The sequence below is a fragment of the Leptopilina heterotoma genome, unplaced genomic scaffold, assembly GCF_015476425.1.
Source record: "Leptopilina heterotoma isolate Lh14 unplaced genomic scaffold, ASM1547642v1 Lhet_26, whole genome shotgun sequence".
Classification (NCBI taxonomy): Eukaryota; Metazoa; Arthropoda; class Insecta; order Hymenoptera; family Figitidae; genus Leptopilina; species Leptopilina heterotoma.
The window spans coordinates 2841962-2865945 of record NW_025110969.1 but is presented as its reverse complement, the minus strand read 5'-3'; the positions used below and the strand labels follow the sequence as shown (position 1 = coordinate 2865945).

General features: G+C 21.9%; 1 protein-coding gene across 1 annotated transcript in view; it reads right to left on the bottom strand.

The window, feature by feature from the left end:
• Positions 1-13627, bottom strand: part of LOC122503372 (Golgi apparatus protein 1) — a 28702-nt gene extending 15075 nt beyond the window's left edge. Inside the window, exons 1-5 of the mRNA XM_043613879.1 lie at positions 12809-13627; positions 8632-9606; positions 3157-3261; positions 2609-2893; positions 548-717 (exon numbers count right to left, since the gene is read on the bottom strand). Coding sequence (XP_043469814.1) covers positions 548-717; positions 2609-2893; positions 3157-3261; positions 8632-9606; positions 12809-13147 — 1874 coding nt within the window. The 5' untranslated portion in view covers positions 13148-13627. The remainder of the gene's footprint in view (positions 1-547; positions 718-2608; positions 2894-3156; positions 3262-8631; positions 9607-12808) is intronic.
• Between the last annotated feature and the right edge of the window lie 10357 nt (positions 13628-23984).

Genomic DNA, 23984 nt, shown 5'->3' with positions numbered 1-23984 from the left:
AATTAATTTCGGACAAATTTGTAGCATAATATTCTAATTATATACTTAATTGTTTATTTTTTAATTTTTATAGCTAAAAAAATATTTTAATATTTTAATATCTAGTATTTAATATTTATTTATTTTAATCTTTTTAATATTTATTTAATAATAACTTTTTTATTAGGATTTCAAATTATATTAGTCATTAAAGCACGATTTTATGAAATGCATTTATAATACATCTTTAATGTCCATTTTGATTTTATGCTTGAAAAAGAAGAATTAAAAACAAAAGGTTTTAAAAGAAAATTTCTAAATGAATTACAAAGAGATACATTTGTTAGCAAATTTCTTTCTACGCATTTCAAATTAAAAGTCAATATTTTTTTCTCATTCGAAAGAATAATTTCCAATTTTTAAAATTTGGAGTAATTATCAGATAAAGAAGAAATTGGTTACTAGATAACGATTCGAAAAGAGTGAAACTTTTAGTAATAATTATAGTAAAAATTGACTTTATCACAATTGGGAAAACTAATTTGGATTATTAATTAATTAATTATACTTCTCGTAATTATCTTGAAGGCACAAAATTTCTTCTCCCCTTCCCGTTTTGTCGTAGCAAAATCCTGCGAGATCATTTAGACAAACATCCTCGATTTCTGGCAATAAATCGACGTTCATCGCTCTTTGTCGCATCACTCTTTTAATTTCTTCAGTACATTTTCTCTTTAGCTTTAGGAAAAACAAGAATTTTTAGAATGGAAATCTTTTTAGGTTAAAATAATATTTATTTATATATAAAAATCTATTATTATTATTATTATTATTAGATATTACTAGAATTAAATACATGCATATTTTGACTCAATTAATATTAATAATTAATATTAGGTATTATAAGAATAATTGTACAATAGGAATTCTGACAGTTTTTTTCATTTATTTCTAAATAATCAGAATTTCCTTCAAAATCGTGATTAAAAAATAAGAAATTATGCAACAAATTTTAAACTTTTTTTTAATTAATACTTGAAATAATTTTCGAATTTTTTTTTACAAATAAATAAAAAAAACCTGCATAATTTTGATTTGTCAAAAATTACAATAGTTTTATATTACGTTTTACAAAATTATTACATTTTTTTTAAATAAGGAAAAAAATTTACATTGTTTCTCTTTCTCATTTAAAAACTTGTCACGACAAAGCAAAAAATGAAATCAATAATTTTTTTACATTAATAAACAATTTTCTGTATTAATAAAAAAAAATGTGAAAAGTATAAATTCTAGGTCGATTATTAAAAAAATACTAAATAAATAATTCTTATTAAATAATTTGTAAAAAGAATTGTCAATTTTTTATTGATACTTATTAAAAAATTAATATTGAAATTTTGTTAAAAAATTGTAATAAAGAAAAAGAAATTATGCAAAAAAATACTAAAAATTTTGTAAAAATAAAGAGATTGACAAATCAAAACTATGAATTTTTTTCATTTATTTTATCAAAATCTTTTTAAATTCTCAGCTTTATTTTCAATTAATAATTGTGATTGACTAATCGAATAGAAGAAAATGTTTGCTTATTTATAATTAAAACTTGGAATTTTGCTAAAAAATTGTAATTAGGAAATATAATTGTTCGAAATTTATTTCTTAAAAAAAATTTAAGAACAGGATTTTGTAAACCTAAAAATTGTAATTATAAAATAGAAATTATACAAATTTTTGTCATGAATTTGAAAAAAAAACTATAATTTTGTTAAAAACTGTCATTAAAGAATAAAAATTTTGGATAAAAAAAATATGATTAACAAATCAAAATTATGACAATTTTTTGTTTTATTTTATAAAAGTCTTTTAATATTTTCAATTAAATATTGTGATTGACAAATCGAATTTAAAACAAAATGCTCTTTCATTTATAAGAAAACTTGGAAATTGGAATTGGAATAAATTTGCTAGTGATAAATAGAAAATATGAAATTTAAATATTCAAATTTTTAAAAGATCTTGAAAAGTTTCAAAATAATATTTTTCTTCTTCTTTAATTTTTGGTAATTATGACAAAAGTAGTATTTTTCAAGGAAAAAATTTTTTTTAATAAAAATTTTTTAATCGTAAAAATGCTTTAAAAATAGTGAAATTAAAAATTTTGAGTTGTCAAATTCTTAATGAATATAAAAATAAATTTTCTATGAAATTAAGATTGAGTTTTAAAATATTTCATTTCTGTCAAAAAATAGAATTTGAAAAATAGTAAAAAAAATTTTTTAACCAATTTCTTTATGATCATCGAACTCGTATCAAAAAATTACTATAAAATTGATTGTCAAAGATTTAATACTTCATATAGCTAAAAATTTTGTCTCAGTCTTCCCTTAATTATTTAATTAACCTAATAATAATTGTTACAAAAACAAAAAAATTTATTTATTTTTAATTCTAAAAGTCTAATTAATTTTTTTTTCGCTGGAAAATGGGAAAAACGGTTTGAAATTTTAAGGTATGACAAAATGTAATTTTTAATGTTTATAAAATGAAAATTTTCATGAGAAATCAAAATGTTATAAAATGAATAGAAAAATTGTAGTTTTAACTTTGCTGATTGAAAAGCTCTTACCGTCATATTTTTTTGCGGATGATTAGCGTAACGATGTAAACAAGGTAAAACGAGAGGACCTCTCTCAGGGTCCATTTCAGTTCCATCATTTGACCAAGCACTCTTTGCATGACAGAAGTGAATAGCGTCTGATTTGCAGGCTCGATACAATTGTGGATCAAGTTTATAATCTCTGGCGACGAAATATTGAATTTGAATAAGAGCTGCTTCACAAGGCTCTGTCATTCGACCGGTACCCAAATTTTCCATCAGGCACGATATCACTCTGGCGTTACCTCCTTGGATCTAAAAAAATGCATTTTGCAAATATTTAACAATTACGAGCGTATTTCATAAAACGCATTGGTCCAGAATTTTTTATTTACTCTAAACGTTCAAGTGTACGAAATCTTCTGTCGATATAAATATTTTCAAACAATTATCGAGTGGAGTAAAAAGCAAAAATTTGAATTAAACATATTTAGAGATTTTAAAATTGAAATCATCATCGTTATTCATTTTTATGGAATTGTGCATTGTAATTATAAATTTGTAATATTCATTCTTACATTGTTTCCACAAGCCATACTAACAACTGGCTGACATGCTTCCCTCAAGACTGGATCAATTCTCCAGTCCTCACCAATATCAGCTTCCTTTATGAGTGTTTCCAACTAAAATACAAAATTTAGATAATTAGTAAAAATTAATCAAAATTTTAGTAAAAATAAAAAAAATCAGTTTTCTGTTTCTTATAAATATTCATTTTTAAATTACTATTTGCAGTAATTTTTTTCTTTTTTCTATTGGACAAGTATAATCTAAAATAAAAACTGTCACTTCACCACTTCAATTTTTAGATAATTTTAAATCATGGCAGGGTTGTCACGCTTTTCCTCATGTCAAAATTCCCTAACTTTTCCAGGTTTTCCAGGTTAAAAAATGGAATTTTTCCAGGTTATCATTATTATTTTTTTACAGAAATTAAAATTCTCAAAAATTTTAAATTCAAATAAGAATATTATTATAAAACAAGAAGATATCGATTACTCCGAGTCTTCGACTCAGAGTGATCGCTTTCTTCATGTTTTATAATAATTAGAACTTGATACTATCATTATTTTATACTTACTATAAAAATATTATTACTGTAATTTCTTCAAAATTATTTTCATTTCAATTCAATAATTCATTTCTAGAATTTTTAACTAAAATTCTCCTTTAAATCAATTATTTTTAATAATTTTTGAAAAAGTTCTTCTTTGGGAATTTTCAAATCCATTTGTTTACAATTCAATTTTACCTAAAATTTCGATTATTCTGACATTCTTCAATGAAATAAATAATTAGAAATTAAAAACTTCAAATAATTAAAAAAAAAATTCCATTGAACTTTTTGAGAAAAATTAATACTAAATTTCCTTAAAAATCTTATCAAGAATTTAATTATTTTTATAGATAATAAAATTATTCGCAGGAATTCAATTATTCTCAAAAATTTGAATAACATTCTTCGAAATAATTCAATTATTTTCAAAATTGATAAAATTCTCAGCAAGAATTCAATTATTTTCAAAAATGATAAAATTCTTCGTATAAATATTCAATTAAATATATATTACAAAAAAAACTTCAAGAATTAAAGAAAAATTCAATTAAACTTTTTTAAAAAAATTAATTCTACAGAATTGTTAGTTAAAAGTATGAAAAGTTCAAATTTTCCAAGATTTTAATTTGAAACCATTTTAAAATTCAATTATTTCTAAAAATTTACGCTATATTGCTTTCAATATTCAATAACAATCTAAAATTTCAACTGAAATTCATTTATAAATCAATATTTACTAACAAAAAATCCATGAGAATTTAATTATTTAAATACAAAAATAAATATTTTATTAAATAATTGAATGTTTCTTGAAATTAAATTTTCATAAAGAATTTTATAAACAAATTTTTAAATAATTGAATTCTTTTATGAAATATTATTGAAATAGTAGACATTGAAAATAATTTTATTTTGACAAATTTTTGAAATTGAGCCTTCCAATTCTATAACTCGCCCGACGCTCGGGCTGGTTTCTCTTATGACAGTCAGGGCTGTAAAAAAAATAAAAAAATGAAAGTTGAAATTTTTAACTTTTAAATACACTACCATACAAAGCATAAAAATGCGCAACTATTTTTCCTTTGACATTTTTTTCTAGGAATTATATTGTCAATAATAATGGACAAAAACTAAAAAATTGTGATTTTTCAATTTAATTAAATTTCGAAACATAAATCGTCATATTTTGAACAAATCTGCATGAAATTAATTGATATTTGGTACACTTACTGATTCAGGTCTATAGATGACGACAAAATGATAAAAAATTTAAAAAAAGCTATTGTTTTTTTATTTTGTAATAAAAATAGTGGTGTGTCGGTAAAAACGGTTTCTCAACTTCAATGAAAAAAAGTATGCGGTGAAGTTTTAAGTTAAAGGAACTTTCAGTGAGAAAGTTGTTTATTAATATGTAATGAAGTTTTCTGGAAGTTTTTAGACTGATTCATTCAAAATTAAGCGAAATATGGACCATTTACCAAAATGCGCCACGCCGCGTATTGACAAATTTCGCCGCTGTGTGAGCCGCTGTGGCAATGGCGTAGTGAACACGGCGTATTTGTCAACAAAAAACATGTGTTTTTTGTTAACTTTACTTAATAAATATATATTCTTTAATATAATGTAATAAACAAATAAATATAAATAAAATTTAAAATTCTTAAAATGAACAATATTTTTTTTATTAATTTATGATTTAGTAATAATAATACTGAATAATAATTTAATACAATATATTTTACAGTAAAACATTATTTTTTTAAATTGATTTCAGGTTTTATTGTTTAATTTTATATATTTATTTTATTTTTGTGTTTTTTTATGTGATTTTTTAATAATTATGAATTAATAAAAAAATTAATGATTAAAATTAAATTAAAATTTTATTTATTTATTTATTACATTAAAATAAAAAATTATGTATTTATTAAGTTTTTTTACTAGTTTTCGATTTGGACATGATGCAAAACGTAGACGTAAAAATACGTTGAGCTTATTTCGTTGTAAATTCTTTGCCACGAAAATAAAACACTAAAGAAACATGAAAACTAAAAACTTTTGTTGTCAATCTATAAAATAAGCACAATTTAAAAACCCTTTAGCATTTTATCTAAAACAATTTTTGACTCACATGTTTTTTGTTTACAAATACGCCGTGTACACTACGCCATTGACACAGCGGCTCACACAGCGGCGAAATTTGTCAATACGCGGCGTAGAGCATTTTGGTAAAAAGTCCATATTTCGCTTAATTTTGAATGAATCAGTCTAAAAACTTCTACAAAACTTCATTACATATTAATAAGCAACTTTCTCACTGAAAGTTCCTTTAACTTGAAACTTCACCGCATACTTTTTTTCATTGAAGTTGAGAAACCGTTTTTACCGACACACCACTATTTTTATTACAAAATAAAAAAACAATAGCTTTTTTTAAATTTTTTATCATTTTGTCGTCATCTATAGACCTGAATGAGTAAGTGTACCAAATATCAATTAATTTCATGCAGATTTGTTCAAAATATGACGATTTATGTTTCAAAATTTAATTAAATTGAAAAATCACAATTTTTTAGTTTTTGTCCATTATTATTGACAATATAATTCCTAGAAAAAAATGTCAAAGGAAAAAAAGTTGCGCATTTTTATGCTTTGTATGGTAGTGTATTTAAAAATTAAAAATTTCAACTTTCATTTTTTATTTTTTTTACAGCCCCGACTGTCGTTAGAGAAACCAGCCCGAGCGTCGGGCGAGTTATAGAATTGGAAGGCTCAATTATTAAAATTTCTAGGAAGAATTTTATTAAAATTATTTTGAAAAAAATTGAATTATTACAAAGAATTTTATTAAAATTTTTGAAAATAATTGAATTTTTTTGAATAAATTTAATTAAAACTTTATAGAAAATAATACTTAAATTCTAATAAATAAATAGTAGCAAAGGTTTTTAAAATAATTGAATTTCTTTGAGGAATTTTAATAAAATTTTTAAGAATAATTTCATTTTTCGAGGAATTCCATTAAAATTGTATTAAAAATAATTGAAAGTCTGCGATGAGTTTTATTATTTATGAAAATAATGAAATGTTAACGTAAAATTTTATTAAAATTTTTTTTAAATAATTAAATTCTTTTGGATAATTTTATTAAAGTATAGTAGATTTATTAAAAATCATTGAATTGATAAAAGTTATTGGAAATAATTGAAATTTTGCCATAAATTTTATTAAAATATTTGGAAATAATTGAATTTCTCAGAAGAATTTTACTACTTTTGAAAATAATTGAATTTCTGCAATCATTTGTAATTACTTCAAAATTCAATTTCTTTTAGTGTTTTTAATTAAAATTCTTCTATTAAACGTATCAAAATATTTTTTTTTTTGAAAGAATTTAAAAATACGGACTTTAGGTACGAACGAAACGTATCAAAATATTTTTTTTTTGAAAGAATTTAAAAATACGGACTTTAGGTACGAACCAAAAATGAAAAATTACGACCATTTACAGAGCAATTACTGATGAAAATATAACCAGTCCGAGTCAAATAAAAGAACATTTTACTTCAATTATTATCTAAAATTTTAACTGAAATTCATTTTTAATTCAATTTTTAAATTGATTAAAATTTTTATTATAGTCAATTCTACTAGAATTCAATTATTTAAATACAAAAGTAAATGGTAGGTGGTCATTCTTTCTAAATAATATTTTCTAATCCTATTTTTCTAAAAAAAGCGAAAATTGAATTCTTATAAAGATTATAAAGATTTTTATCAAAAAAAAAATGTTTAAATAATTGCATTCATTTAAGGATTTTTTATAAAGATTTTTAAAAATAATTACATTTTTCGAGGAATTTGATTAAAATTGTATTAAAAATAATTGAAATTTTAATTTTATTATTTACGAAAATAATTGAATCCCTGTAAAAATTTTATTATTTATAAAAATAATTGAATGATTGCGAAGAAATTTATAAATACATTTGTAAATAATTCAATTTATGTGAAATTTTTATTATTTCATGAAAATAATTAAAGGTTTGCGTAGAATTTTTTTAGAATTGTAGAAAATTTTTGAAAATAATTGAAATTTTGCCAAGAATTTTATTAATTTTTAAACATAATTGAATTTCAGAGAAGGATTTTATTATTTATCAAGATAATTGAAATTTTTATGAAAACTTTTTTAAAATTTTTGATCGTAATTGAATTTCTGCTAAGAATTTTATTACTTTTGAAAATAATTGAATTTATGCAATCATTTCAAACTTTTTCAAAATTTCCAAAATTATATCGTACAATTTACGAACTTTTTGTATTATCTCAATCAAATGACGGACTTTGCGGACCTTTTTTCAAAAAAAAAACTGATTTTTATGGATTTGAAGTAAATTTACTGACTTAATTTTTAAGAAAAAATTGAAAATAATTTTTTTCTCTTAATAAACAAAATAATACCAAATGATATTTTTTTATTTTAAATAGTACATATGAGTACCGAAAAATACTGAAAATTTTGAAAAAAAAGATGGCATTTTTGCGAAAAAATTTTTTTTTTCCAAAAATTGAATTTTTATCGTTGTTTTTCATTATTTTTCATTTTGCGTAATTTTTGCATAATTTTTGCATAGGTGTATAAAAAAAAGAAAAAAAAATTAGCGCAAGAGCAACAAAAAAGGTTGAAAATTAAAAAAAAGTATTTTTTTTGCTAAAATCTTAAAATTTTCAGCTATTTTTAAATAAGTATGTTTTCTATTTGTTTTCGTGTATTTTCTAATTGTTGTCACGAATAATGAATAATAATAATAATTAATAATTAATTAATAATTAATAATTAATCACGAATAATAATTTTCATTTAAAAGCCATCGAATTAAAGATTAAAAGTTGTAAATATTTTCTAAATAAAATATTAATAAATATTTATTACCGCTCTCTGACATTCTGGCGATATTCTAAATCTGTTATTCTTGTAACGTGCATTGTCCATTAGACAATGAATCGTTTTGCCGCCAACTTCCAAACCTGAGCAAAATGTCGAAATATCCGTTGAGCAACGATCAACAATTTCCGGCGACAAACGATAATCGTTCATCAACATTTTTCGATGATCAAATATTTCTGCTTTACAGTCCTGTGAAATTTTACTGCCATTCTTTTCCGCCGACTCCAAGCAAAGTAAAATTTGTGCGAGTTTTATTTCCCTGTCATTTGAAACTGAACGTCGACAATGGTTTTGCTTAATATCCTCACGACATGCCTTCACCAAACCTTTGCTCACTTTATAATCCAGCACCATGAGTTGTTCGCGTCTTATCAATTGCTCCTGACATCCTTTTGACATTGTTCTATGCATTTTATGTTGCATTAGACATTTTATCACTTGTCCACTTCCTGGTCTCACTTGTGGACACAATTGCATTTGCTCGCGGACACATGCAATATGAAGTTGGCGATCTAAATTAATATTTCCCGATTGAATTTCGGAAATTAGAAATATTCTCTTTCGACAGATATTCTCTAATTTATCGGCGTGCTGCTGTAAACAGGCGAGAATTTCACCCTGAGCAATATCCTTGCTCGATTGTATTCGTCCGCATTTAAATTCTTCAATATCGTGTTGACAATCCGATAAAAATGGTGCGATTATTCGAAAATCACTAAATGCCAACCATTCCCATCGTTGGATAAAATCCAAGCAATGAACTCCTCTTATTTGATCTCTTTTCTCTATTAAACACGATAGAAATGATCCGGGAATATTTGAAGGGCAATTTAAATTATCCAATTCATCGCCACAAACTTGTTTCGCTTGTTTTTTAATATTATCATTGTCGGAAATATTCATCATGTGTTTGAATATTGAATGCTGGCATTTTGAATCGATTGTCGCAATCTCGTTGGGCTGAAAAATATTATTATTATTTATGTTTGAAAATAATTCTTCTGCACCTAATTTAAATATTTGAAATGTTGAGTTAATATTTCTACAGGGTTGTCACAGGTACTGGAAAAAATTTTATTTTATAAGAAAATTCTGAATTTTGGTCATTTTTGTTTGAATCAATAACTATCAGGGTTGCCACGCTTTTGCCCATTTTAAAATCCCTGACTTTTACAGGTTTTCCAGGTTAAAGAACGGAATTTTTCCAGGTTTTTAAAACTACATTTATATTTTACAAAATTTTTAATTCAAACCTTTTTGAAATTAAAAATCTTATAAAAAATTGTTATAAAACATGAAAATATCGATAACTCGTGATCGATACCTATCTTCATGTTTTATAATAATTAAAAATGACCGACTGATAAAATCATTATTTTATATTATAAGAATATTGTTACTGCAACTTATTCAAAATTACTTTCATCATTTTCATTCAATTATGGTTTTCCAAAATTTTTAACTAAAATTCTTCTTTAAATTAATTATTATTGATTATTATTAATAATTTTTAAAACATTTCTTTCAACATTTTCAAATTCTTTTGTTTACAATTCAATTTTACGAAATTTCATCGATTATTCGGAAGTACTTCAATCAAATATATATATATATATATTAGAAAATAAAAACTTGAAATAACTTTAAAAAAATGCAATTGAACTTTTACAAAAAAATTAAATCTACACAATTTTAAGTTAAAAGTATGAAAAATTCAAACATTCAAAGATTATAATTTACAACCTTTTCAAAACTCAATTATTATCTAAAGTTTTAAATGAAATTCATATTTGAATCAATTATTATTAAAAAAATTCTACGACAATTCAATTATTTAAAATAAATACAAAAAAAATAATTTATTGAAGAATTTGATGTTTTTTAAAATTGAACTCTCATTTAAAGAATTTCAATGAAATTTTTAAGAATAATTTCATTTTTCGAGAAATTAGATTAAAATTGTATTAAAAATAATTGAATTTCTGTAAAAAATTTGATTGAATTGAGAAAAGTTTTTGAAAATAATTGAAATTTTGTCAAGAATTTTATTAAAATTTTTTTTAAATAATTGAAATATTGCCAAGATTATTATTAAATTTTTTAAAAATAATTGAATTTTGAAGAAAACTTTTAATATTTATAAAAATAATTGAAATTTTGACAATAAATTTTTTAAACTTTTGATCATAATTGAATTTCTGCGAAGAATTTTATTACTTTTGAAAATAATTGAATTCTTGAGACGAATTTTTTAATAATATTTCTTTTTAAATACCTAATTATTTTTAATACAAAAATAAATAATTTATTAAATAATTGAATGTTTCTCAAAATTGAATTCTCATAAAGAATTTTATGAACAAATTTGTAAATAATTGAATTCATTTGACGAATTTTAATAAAATTTTAAGAATAATTACAATTTTCGAGGAATTCTATTAAAATTGTATTAAAAATAATTGAAATTCTGCGATGAGTTATATTATTTATGAAAATAATTGAATCTCTGTAAAAAACATTTGATTATTTATGAAAATAATTAAATTATTGCGAAGATAAATTGTAAAGGCAACTCTTTTAAAACTGAATTAAGAAATTTGAATTAAGAAAATTGAATTAAAGAAAAATTAGATTTCAAGAATAAGCACAATAACTTTAGAAAACAATAATTTTACAGGATTCCAATCAAGATTCCCTGACTTTTCCAGGTTTTTTCAAGTTTTATAAAATTCCCTGACACTTCCAGATTTCCAGGTTTCCAGGTTGCGTGGCAATCCTGACTATGAAATTACAATGAAAACCTTCAATTTTTTCTATTTCTGTCAATAATTTATTTTTAATAACTTAATTCTTGAAGAACTAGCATAAATTAAACTTTAAAAAAGTTTACTTATTAAGCACATAATTAATAATTATTGTTTATATTTTCAATTCAATTATTCAATTCAATTATTTTCATAAATAATAATATTCTTCGGAAAAATTTAGTTCTTTTTATAAATAATAAAATTTTTTGCAAAAATTCAATTATTTTCAACAAAATTTTAATAAATCTTTCAAAACAATTCAATTGTTTTTTAAAATAGTAAAATCTTTGCAAAAATTCAATTATTATCAATAAAATTTCACGAAAGAATTCAATTTTTTTCTTAATTCGTTATAAAATTTTTCAAAAGAATTCAATTATTTTTTAAAATTTTAATAAAATTCTTCCCAAAAATCCAATTATGTTCATAAAAAGTAAAATTCTTTACAAAATTTCAATTATTATTAAAAAAAACATATTTTTTTAATAAATATTTAATTAATTATTAAAAATAATGGATTTATAGAAGAAATTTAGTTCAAAACATTTTTAAAAAATTGAATTTTGGAAAAGTTTCAAATTAAAATCTTTGAAAATCTGAATTTTTCATACTTTTCACTAACAATTCTTTGGAATTAATTTTGTTGAAAAAGTTTAATAGAATTTTTTTTTGAAATTATTTGAAGAACTTTCGAATACTCGAAATTTTGTATAAAATCGAATTGTAAATAAATGGATTTAAAAATTTTCAAAGAACTTTTTCAAAAATTATTAAAAATAATTGATTTAAAGAAGAATTTTAGTTAAAATTTCTAGAAAATAATAATTAAAATGAAGTGATGACAATAATTTTGAAAAAGTTACAGTAACAATATTCTTGAATTTAAAAAAAGGTTTGAATTTGAAATTTTGGAAAATCTTCATTTTTATGGAAAAATAATAATGATTAAATATTTATTTAAAAATGAAGTTATTTTATGTTTATTGATGTTTTTGAATAATTTTAAAATTAAAGAAATTCTTAAATAAATGATGGAACATTTTTTTTAGTATCTAATCATTTTGAGAGTGAATGAGAATATTCTTTAGGGTCAGGGAAAAAGTCAAAATTTTCTCTGAAAATCAGGGAAAAACGAAATTAAATTTTTGTGGCAACCGTGTTCTTGTAAATAAATTGCATTGATAAATAAAAATTAAATGTTAGTAAGATATTTTTTAAAAGTAAATAATTGTTGTCGCAATTAGTATATTCTGATTTGGACTTTTAAGGTTAGGTTCAAAAACAGGTGAGAAGGAATTTCAAACTATTCTAATGAATAGAAAAATATTTCAAGTAAATAATAAATAAACATAAACCTTTAAAGATTGTAGACACTCCCATAGTTGCATATCGTCATTATGTGAATCAGTATTACCACAAAGTCGTCGGAGATCATCCCGGCATAAAGGATCATCAAATAGGTTATGATTTTTCTCTTGATTATTATTTACGCTATTTTGTTGTACAACATTTCGTCTAATTCTTCTCATCGAAGATTCATCATGAAAAATCCATCCAACTTTTGACGATTGTTCAAAATTGTTATTTTTAGAAACACTACCATCATTAATTGTTGTTGTATTAACACCGTGTGAAATTAAACAATGTACTGTCAGAATTAAAAGTACTTTAAAAAATTCTTTAAAGCCCCTCATTTTTTTAACGAAATAAACTTAAATTTTTATTATTAATAAGTTTAAACGTGGTTTAAACGTTAATTCTATACAATATATTCATAACACTTGTTTGGATTTTGCGTTTTGACACTTGACGATGAGAGTTAAAAGAATATTATTATCACAGTTGTATAAAAATTAGTGCCAAACTACCAATGGTGTTTTGCCACGATTAAATGCACATTCTTCGAAATTATTATTAAAAAAAAATGTTTCCGCTTTGCATTTTGTAATATATATACAAACACAACAAACTTAAAGGGAAATTTATGATTACTGGCCACATCCGCATATCCGGGTTATAAAACTGTCAAGTGAATATACAATATTAATAATTAATGCAAATTTTTTATTAATAGAAAGAAGAATTATTTTTTTAATTGAGTAGTAGTTGGTTATTAATCTTTCTTAGTTAATAAACTATTACATGCTTTTTTTAATTTTTTTACAAATTAAAAACTTCTTTTAGTTCCTTAAATTCTCCACTAGGGACATTGAGATCGTTTAACCAACAGAGAAACATATCTTTATTTTTTAATTATAATTTTTGTTCAAGATAACTACTACAAAATAAAAATAAGAATTTTTCGACATTTTTTGATAAAACAGTTGTATAAAAACAATAAATTTTATTTAAAATAACTAATATTGATTAGATTGAATAATTTTTATTATCGCGTTTTTGAGAAGTTACAAGAGATGGCGCCACAATGTAGTTAATAGTTAATAGGAAAAGAATAATCTTCTTCTCCTTATACGACTCTTTGTCAATACAAGGTGACAGAATCCAGATGCTTTTAATTAATAATTTTAAAAACTTTAAGGTATTATTATCAGTGACGAATTTTGTCTTATTCACATAATTTATTTTATCATAAAATTTAGAGATGAAAAATTTAAACCAATCAATTATTGTTTTTTCCTCTTATCGTAGAAAATAGCTTGACCCCCCCCCCACCCCGTTTCCCGTGAAGTGCCACGTGGTTTGTGGAGGACCCCTTATGTAAATAAATTAAAAATGATAGTATAGCTAGTCAGTTAAAATTTATTGCGCAGCCTGAGATTATTTAAAGAAATTATTTTCCAGATAGCACGTAACCTTGCGGCAATGTTGCCTCGCAATGTTGCACGATAATATTGCCGCAGAGGCGCATGATTATTCCCAAATGTCCGGCGCTGGTATGTTTCGCAGACTTATTTTTGTGCAATAATTATGGTTAGGTTTTTTTAAAGGATTGCAACAAAACTTAAATGGCATTTTTACGTTTTATTTAAATTAAGAAATGCTCATGTACTACAGGAAGAAAATAAAAAACAATTTCAAATAAACAAAATGTATTCACGAGCACATCACTTTACGAAAAAAACATGAAAAACTATACAGTTTGAAAAATTGTATTAACAGGTAACGAGAATATACGTCTTATTTTAAGAGGTTATTTTATAGAATAAAATACACACTTTGTTTAGGTTAATATAATTATGTGAACATTAAACAATAAATAGTAAGCTAGAAACATTTAACGTATCGACATAACGATAAAGAATGACAGCTTACCTGTGCGTGTCTACTGCGCAAGTCACGTCGCGCGCAACGGCTCATAGCAGTCTGCATGGCTCCACTAAATAATTTTTTTCTCAAAAACTATTATAGATACCAACTTTGTTAAGGTCTTAAATTTTTCAGGACATTATAAAGAATGTTCATGAATTTTTTGAAATAAATCAAAGATATACTTTTCGAATTATTTAAAAAATAAACAATTTTTTGTTAATAACAATTAAAATTTTTTTGGGTTAATATTTTTGTTTTAAAATGCTTGTAAATACGAGTAATTTAATACAAAACCCATCTCAATTGCTTTAAAATAACGGAAGTTATGATAAATAAAAAAAAATAATGCTAAAATTTTCAAAATTGAATAATTTGGAAAATATTTCAAATTTTTCAAAAATATTTGGTATTTCTTTTTTTTAACCCTTTAACTAACTCAAATTATCAATTTTATCAAATTTGCTCAAATAATCATAAAATGTTGTGATCAGTTGACGTGGACTCGCTCATATGATAAGTTGGTAGTTTTTGTAAAAAGTGTCAGTGTGCAGAAAAAAAATTGTTATAGAAATTAATAAAAAATGATTGCTTACAAATTTCACGTCATTTAAACCAATATATTAGTTCCGTTTCCGTTGGGTAAAACCGAAAGCAGAATTTTATGAGTGCAAGTGAGATAGTCAGATATAGCACCATCCTTTTCACTCTCATAAAAATCTGCATGAGTGCGCGTACCTACTGCGCATCGAATCGAATGATTTATCTTATTGTGGACTCAACCTCATGAAATTCTGTTTTTACTTTTATTTATACGTTTTCTACTCATCATGAGACTTTACCCTTGAAATAAGAAAAGATTCTTTTCTCAAATTTCGATTGAAATTTTAAATAAGGAGAATAATTATACCAAATTATTGAGAAATTGAAAATAATAATTTTTGCGTCCCTTTGATAGTGCATTTTGCTCGTGCCAATGAAAAGATAGTTGTAGAAACACCTTTAGATATTCTTCAGAGGTGTTCTGTCAGTTTCTAGTGTCAGTGCGAATTAATTATTATAATAATGTTATGTTAAGATGTGATTCCCAAAAAATACAAATTTCATTTTTTTTTTATTTTTTGCAATTCGTGAAAGCCGACAAACAGTCATTCGGAATTGTATGAAAAAAATTTTACCAATTAAAAGAAGTTTTTTATGGTTATGTTTCAGTTGTAAGCACTTCAGTTTAAGGTTATGTTTAGAAATTATTAAACCTCTTTATACTTTTTTAAAATATTTTAATGATTACATTATAATGAAATGTTTTTTCAAATATTTAAATTTTTTGGTTGGAATTTTACAGGTGCTTTTAATATTAGAAACACGTTGGAATTTTTGAACTCATTCGTTATCCGTTAACAATTATTTGACATAATGGAGAATTGATAAGTGACACTGGACGAAGACAACGGAACAAGACTTATTTTGTCGACCTCGTGAAAAAAGGTATTGTGTTTTGAATTTATGATAGTTTTCTTAAGGATACAGTGGATCTTTATTAGAGACACCTATTTCAATGATGCTTTGAAATTCATGAGCCCTTTTTATCTTCGTTTCCTTTCGGTATAATATTCAAAACTGTGTGCGACCCTTTTGAGTATATACTTTCCAAGGAAATTATCTTTTAAAAGGCGAACAGTTGACATATGAAAAATGTGACTTTTCATTTTTACAAATATTTAATTATTGAAAAAATGGTAAAGAGAATTTTTCAAAAGAGAATTTTTTCTATACCACAAGAATTATTCATTTTTATATAAATTATCTTGGGGTAGCATAAAAGTACTTTAAATTTTTTTTTTAAATTCTATAGGTATATTTTTTTGGAAAAAACAAAAAAAAAAAAGAAAATTTCTTTTTTTTGAAGAAGAAGATTTAATAAAAGTGTATAGAAGTGTATATAGAAGATTCAGTGTATACAAGATTAAATCTTCTATACACTGAAAAAAAATTAATTAATTTTATCGATTAATTGACTATTATCAATTATCATGAAAATAATTGAATTCTTGCGAAGAATTTTATTAAAATTTTTGAAAATCCTAATTAAATTCTTTTGAAGAATTTCTTTAAAAATTTTAATTGAATATTTTGGAAGTAATTCAATTTTATAAACATTTTCTTTCAAGTTTTTAAAATAATCTTGTTTCTTAATAAAATTGAAATTAAACATTTAATTATTGAATTTTATTAAATGAGAAAATAATTAAATTCTTCTCACAATCAGAATTTTATTATAATTTTCTAAAATAATTTAATTCATTCAACATTTTTTTTAAATATAGAAACTAATTGAATTCTATCGAAGAATAGATAGATACTAATAAAAATTCCCACAATAATTGAATTATTTCAAAAAATTTGTTTAATTTATCGAATACAATCGATTTTGTAAATTGTAATTAATAATTTTACGATTAAAATTTTATTAAAAATTAATTATTAATTATTATTAATATTATTAATAGAAAATTAAACTCTTTTAAACAATGTTATTAGAGTTTTTGTGTAAATAATTGAATTCTTTTGAATAATTTCTTTTGAGTTTTTTTTTAAAATAATATACTTTTTTGAATAGTTTTAATTGAAAATTTTGAAAATAATTGAATTAAAAAAAGAATTTTTTTCAACTTTTTGAAATAATCGTCTCTGCTAATACTTTATAATTAGAAAATTGATTATTAAAATTTATTAAAATAGTAGTGAAAATATAATTAAAATTTTTTTTAAAATTGAATTCTTTCATGTTTTATTAAAATTGTATTAAAAGTAATTTAAGTTTTGCAAACATTTTTACTATTTATAAAAATAACGGAATTGTTTTGAAGAATTTATTAAAATCTTAGAAAATTGAATTCTTTCGTAATATTTTATTGAAAAATAATTGAATTTTTTTAAGGATTTTACAATTTAAAAAAATAATTGAATTCTTTCGTGAAATTTTATTAAAATTTTATTGAAAAATAATTGAATTTTCGTAAGAATTTTACTATTTAAAAAAATAATTGAATTTGTGCAAAAAATTTTACTATATTTATAAAAATAATTGAATTACTTTAAAAAATTTATTAAAATTTGAGAAAATGGAATTCTTTTGAAAAATTTTATAAGAAATTAAGAAAAAAGTTGAATTCTTTCGTGATATTTTATTAAAAAATAATTGAATTTTTGTAAGGATTTTACTACCTATTTAAAAAAATAATTGAATTCTTTCGTGAAATTTTATTAAAATTTTGTTGAAAACTAATAGAATTTTTCTTAAGAATGTTATTATTTATGAAAATAAATTGAATTCTTGCGAAGAATTTTATTAAAACGTTTGAAATTAATAAACAAGAATAATTAATTAGTAAATTAGTTAATAATTGAATTTTTTTAAAGTTTGAATATGAAATTATTCAAAAATTTATATTTTAAAATAAAAATTTTTTTAATTTGTATAATAATAATATATTGAATATCACACGTTCCGCGTGAGATGATTTTTGAGAATCAAGTTTAGAAAAATTTCAATTGCATATTTAAGCAATATTCTCGAAAAATTTTAATTAGAAATCTTCAAATGAAAATTGAAAGATAGAAATGAATAAAGTTTATGTTGAAAAATTAATTGAGCTGCTGGATCAAAGAAGGGTACATGACCCATTAAAAGTACATTGGTTATACGTTCTTCTATGATTCGGCAGCTCGATTAAAATTAAAATATTTTTAAAAAGTGATTACTATTTATTAAAATTCTATTATTTTCAATTATGTATTTTTGAAAATTCAAGTATCTATAAAATGTAATTATGTTAAAAATGTTTATAAAATATAATTTTTTAGAATTATTATTAAGATTATTATAATATATATATATAATAATTATAAATATAATTATTTAAATTAAACTTAAAAAACATTTAAAAATTACGCAGTTACAATTATTATAAACATTTTAATTTTTGTACTTAAATAATTGAATTCTCTAAGAAGTTTCGAAAAATTATTGAAAATAATTAATTTTGAGAAGAAAATTAGTTTAAATTTAAAAAAATTTAAATTTCGTTTAGAATTTAAAATTAAAATTTTTATTTTTAATTATAAAAAAGAATTATATTTTGAATGGGTTACAGTTGTAATTTTTAAAAATAGGTAATTAAAGTTTACAAGGTTTAAAATTAAAATTTTAAAAATGAATTATATTTTGAAAGGAAGTCTAAAATAAAGGACAGTTAGATGCAAAAATTTTTATATTTTAAAAATTAATTATAATAAACACCTTTAAATTGGTAAAAAAAAGTGAGATTAAAAATGACCGACACAACTGATAATTTTAAAGTGTTTTATGATAATTAATTTTAAAAGTATAAAAACTTTTGCATCTCACTGCCCTTTCTGATTATATTTTAGAAGTTATTCCCAAAAAATTAGTTTAATTTATTTTATATTTTAAGAGAAAAATGATCGAAAAATTAACATTGGAAATCTAACAGTCACGTGCTAGAGCATTATTTTTTTCGGATCCGATGCCTGTAATTAAATATTTTAAATGTTATGTAGTTAAATCACAAGATTATTTTTAAGGGCACGTTAAATAGAAAATCAGTTTTTTTCACTTTCGACCCCAAGTAATTTAAAATTAATTCCATATTCCACTTTGTATACATTAAATGTTTCGCATTTTTGTAAATGTGTTGATATTTAAAATTCAAGGTAAAGTTTTTAATAGTTTGGAGGGTTTATGTGTTGGGGAAATTTCGAGGCCAAAGGGATAAAAGTCGGAAATCATGACATCCGGGATGGAAGGGGCTGTGACTCTTTGCTTACACATTTCCTGTCCCTCTCATTCCTATTCTCTCTTTCTCTCTTCTTTTTCAAATAATTTCTTTCATTAAAAAAAAGGATGCACCCTAACCCTTGAGAGTCTGCATGAATAATATACCTTTCGCCCTCATTAAATTCTCCCCTTGCGGTCAGTGAATATTCTGTAGCGCGATTTAAAAGTGAATCCTTGCGTATATATCTCGATGTATTATCAAGTAGCACAGGTGTTGTAGAAAAAAAAATCAGAAATCTAATTATCTCCGGTTGTTATATTAAAGGGGGTGAATTAAATTTATATTCACGATTTTATAATGTTTGGAAAAAGAGACTTTTCTAAATTAGCCAGAGGCGTTGATTCTATTAATGAATATAAAGGATATGAATATAATTTTTAAAAAAAGTATTTAAAAAAATTAAGTTTAAAATGTTAATTAAAAATCGCTGCTATGTTGTTGTACCGACATTTTTACTTTTTTAATTAATTTCCTTAGAATAGTAGGTAAAAAATTACACGAATTTCAAAATTAATTTCCTATTTGTATGGTATGAATTTTTATTTTGTCCAACTCTCCCTTAATTTCTCTTTAAATTTGACGTTTAATTGTTTACAGGCCTCGGATTTTATAACATTTTCGATTTTTTCGACTATTTTCAAAAAATGCGACTTTTTATTTTTTCGACTTATTTTCAAAAATTACGACTTTTTCGACTTTTCTTCCGAATATTGCAATAATTTTTAGTATAAAATGTAATTTATTTTCGAAATTTACAATTGAAAAGAGTTTCAATAAATATTGAAATTTTGTAAAATTTAATTAAAAATAATTAATTTCTTTTAAAGTGTTTTTTAAAAATTTTTGAAAATCAACATTGAATGAAATCCATGGGTAATTTTGTAGAAAATATATGTTTTTGAATCCATAAAAAAATTGCCTAATGGAAGAATTGATTTTTATAATTTTAGAAGCATTTAAAAAAAATCTTTGTTTTTAGGCTGAAAATGCTATTAAAAACAGATCATAATTTTTATGAATAAATAAATAATAAATAATATTTGTAAAAAATAAAAAAAATGAATAATAAAGGTTTTATTATTAATAATAATGCTAGAAAATACCATAATTATTCAATTTTTTTATTTGAAAATTCATTTGTTTAATTTTTTAACTAGTATTAGATCATAATTTTGATAAATATATAAATTAAAATTCTTTTTGAGGATTTAGTTAAAATCGTATTAAAAATAATTGAATTCTATGATAAAAATTGAATCTAAATTTTTTTTATATTTATAAATAGTAAAATTCTTTGCAAAAATTCAATTATTTCCTAAAATCTTAATAAATCCTTCGAAACAATTCAATTATTTTTATAAATGCTAAAATTCTTCGCAAGAATTCAATTATTTTTATAAATATAGTAAAATTCTTTGCAGGAATTCAATTATTTTCAAAACATATTTAATTGAATTTCTCGGAAGAATTCAAATATTTTCAAATATTTCCATAAAATTCAATTATTTCCTAAAATTTTTAATAATTTCTTCGAAACAATTCAACTATTTTTATAAATTACTAAATAAATTTTCAAAACTTACAATAAAAAAGAGTTTTAATAATTGAAATTTTGTAAAATTTAATTGAAAATAATTGATTTTTTCAAATTGTTTGATAAAAATTTTTGAAAATAAACTTTAAAAGAATTTTAATTGCTAATTTTGAAAATAATTGATTTCTCAAAAATTTGAATGAAAAATCTTCAAGTGTAAATTTAAAAATGGTAATTAATGAAAATTAGCTATAAAAAAAATTATATTAAAATATTTTTGATAAAAATAATATTCTTATAATTTTTGCATTCTAATTTTTTAAAATTCAATTATTTTCAATATTTTTAAATACAAATTTCCAAAAATTCAAATACATACAATAAATAATAACATTAAAATTTTTTACAATTATTTTTAACATTTTAACAATAACATATGACTTTTTTAGATTTATTAAAATTTTGGAGAAATCGCGTTTATATTAATAATTGAAATTCTTCAAAAATTTAATTATTTTTTTAAAATAGAATTTACCAAATTTCAATTGTTTAGAAATTTTTCAATTCTATATTAATTGAAAAACTATTAACTTTCATAAATTATTTTAAAAATATTTTCGAAAAATTAATTTTAAGAATTTCTTTATTATCATTTTTTGAAAATTAATTAATAACTTAAAAAACATGGACAGTGAGAATCATTATAAAGAACTGAATTTCTGTATTTAAATAATAAATCTGTTTATATTGTGACTTTGGGTTCTTGTACCCAAGGTCACAATATAAACAGATTTATTTAACAAAAATTAAGATCCTGAAAACATTCTAAGTTCTATTTAAATAGTTGAATTCTCTAAGAACTTTCGGAAAATTATTAAAAATAATTGATTTCGAGAAGAAGTTTGATTAAAAATTGTAGAAAATAATTGAATTTTAAGAGAATTAAAGTTGTAATTTTTAGAAGTTATTAAATTTCGGAAGATTTTAAATAGAAATTTTTTAAATTTGATTCCCGTATAAAAATAAACAAGAAGTATTTAAATATTTATTTAACGAAATTATTCAAGTTTTAAATAATTAAGTTTTGAAATCAGTGAAAGATCAGAAGAATAAAAAATAAAATTTTTGTGATAACACTGACACTTTTTTTTCTATTTTAAATCTACTAAAGCGACTTTTTTTGCACCTTAAAGTCGATCCGAGGCCTGTTCACGAAGTTATGGTAATGGAAGCCTATAATGTTATCATAGCGGTGATAAAATATTTAGTATTTTGGCTCTCTCCTTCTCAATCTAAGCTATTTTGGCTATAGATAGGTGTAAAATTTCATGAAACTTTGCAAAATGAAAAGTTTCGTGAAACTCTGGAAACGTTTCAAAGTTTCAAGAATAGTTTTAATTCGATAAAAGAGAACTGAAGTTTACTCGAATAATAAACTTAACCTACGATTTTTTGTTCCTCAGGAAGCGTTTACAAATTAGGAAACTTTTTAAAATTTTTATCCCCCTTCCTTCCCCCATTCATTTTTTTTGCCCAAGGGAGAAAATAGACTCCAACGAAAAGTTGAATGACTTTTTAAAATCACTATATATTTTGCCTTTAGAAAAAAATTTCGCTTTAGGTTTTGATTTGATAACGAAACAAAACTTCATTTTCCATTATACTTTCGGTTTTATTATAGAAACACAAATCAATTTAAATTTTTAAAATTTGACACTAAAAACTCTTAAATACAAAGTTTATTAAAATATATTAATTTTTTTAAATTCCCTGTCCGCCATATTGGATTAACCATTTTTAATTTCTTTTTTTCAACTATGCAGCAGTATAGTTTGAAATTAAAATTAAACAAAGTTGACTTTTGATATAATAAAACTTTTAATAATAAACTTTTATATAATAAACTTTTGATAATCTAATAAAAATTGTTAAATAATTGATTTCTTTCGACTAATTTTATGCAAATTCTCATTTAAATAATTGAATTCCTGAGAAATTTTTATTATTCATGAAAATAATTGAATTCTTACAAAGATTTTTACAAGAAATTTGTTAAATTATTGAATTCTGTTTGGAAATTTAATTAAAATAGTAGATATTAAAAATCATTGAATTGCAAAAAGTTTTTAAAACTAATTAAATTTTGCAAAGAATTCTATTAAAATTTTTGATAATAATTGAATGTCTGCGTGGTATTTTATTAAATTTTTTAAAAAAATAATTGAATTCATAAAAAGCATTTTATTATTTACGAAAATAATTGAATTCTTGCAAAAGATTTTATTAGAATTTTTTAAAATGATTTAAAAATAATTGAATTCTTGTGATGAATATTGTTATTTATGAAAATAATTGAATTTTGCAAAGAATTTTATTAAAATGTCTGAAAATAATTGAATTTTTGGAAACAATTTTGATATTTATCGACATACTTAATTGAATTCATTCGAAAAATTATTTATGTAAATAATTGAATTTTTGGAAAGAATTTTATTAATATCTGAAAGAATAATTGAATTGTTTCAAAAAAATTTAATTAAAATTGTATTTAAAATAATTTATTTTTCACGAACAATTTTTTAAAAATATTTGAAAATAATTGAATTCTTCCAAAGAATTTAAAAAAACATTTTTTTAAATAATTGATTTTTTCGAGGAATTGAAATTAAATTTTTAAGAATAATTTCATTTTTTGAGCAATTCCTGTAAAATTGTTTAAAAAATATTAAAGGTAGAAGAAGTTAAGTTTTAATTGTATTAAAAATAATTTAAATCCTGGTAAAGAATTTTATTATTTATGAAAATAATTGAATAGTTGTTAAGAATTTTTAAAAATTTTCAAAAATAATTGAATTCCTGAAAAGAATT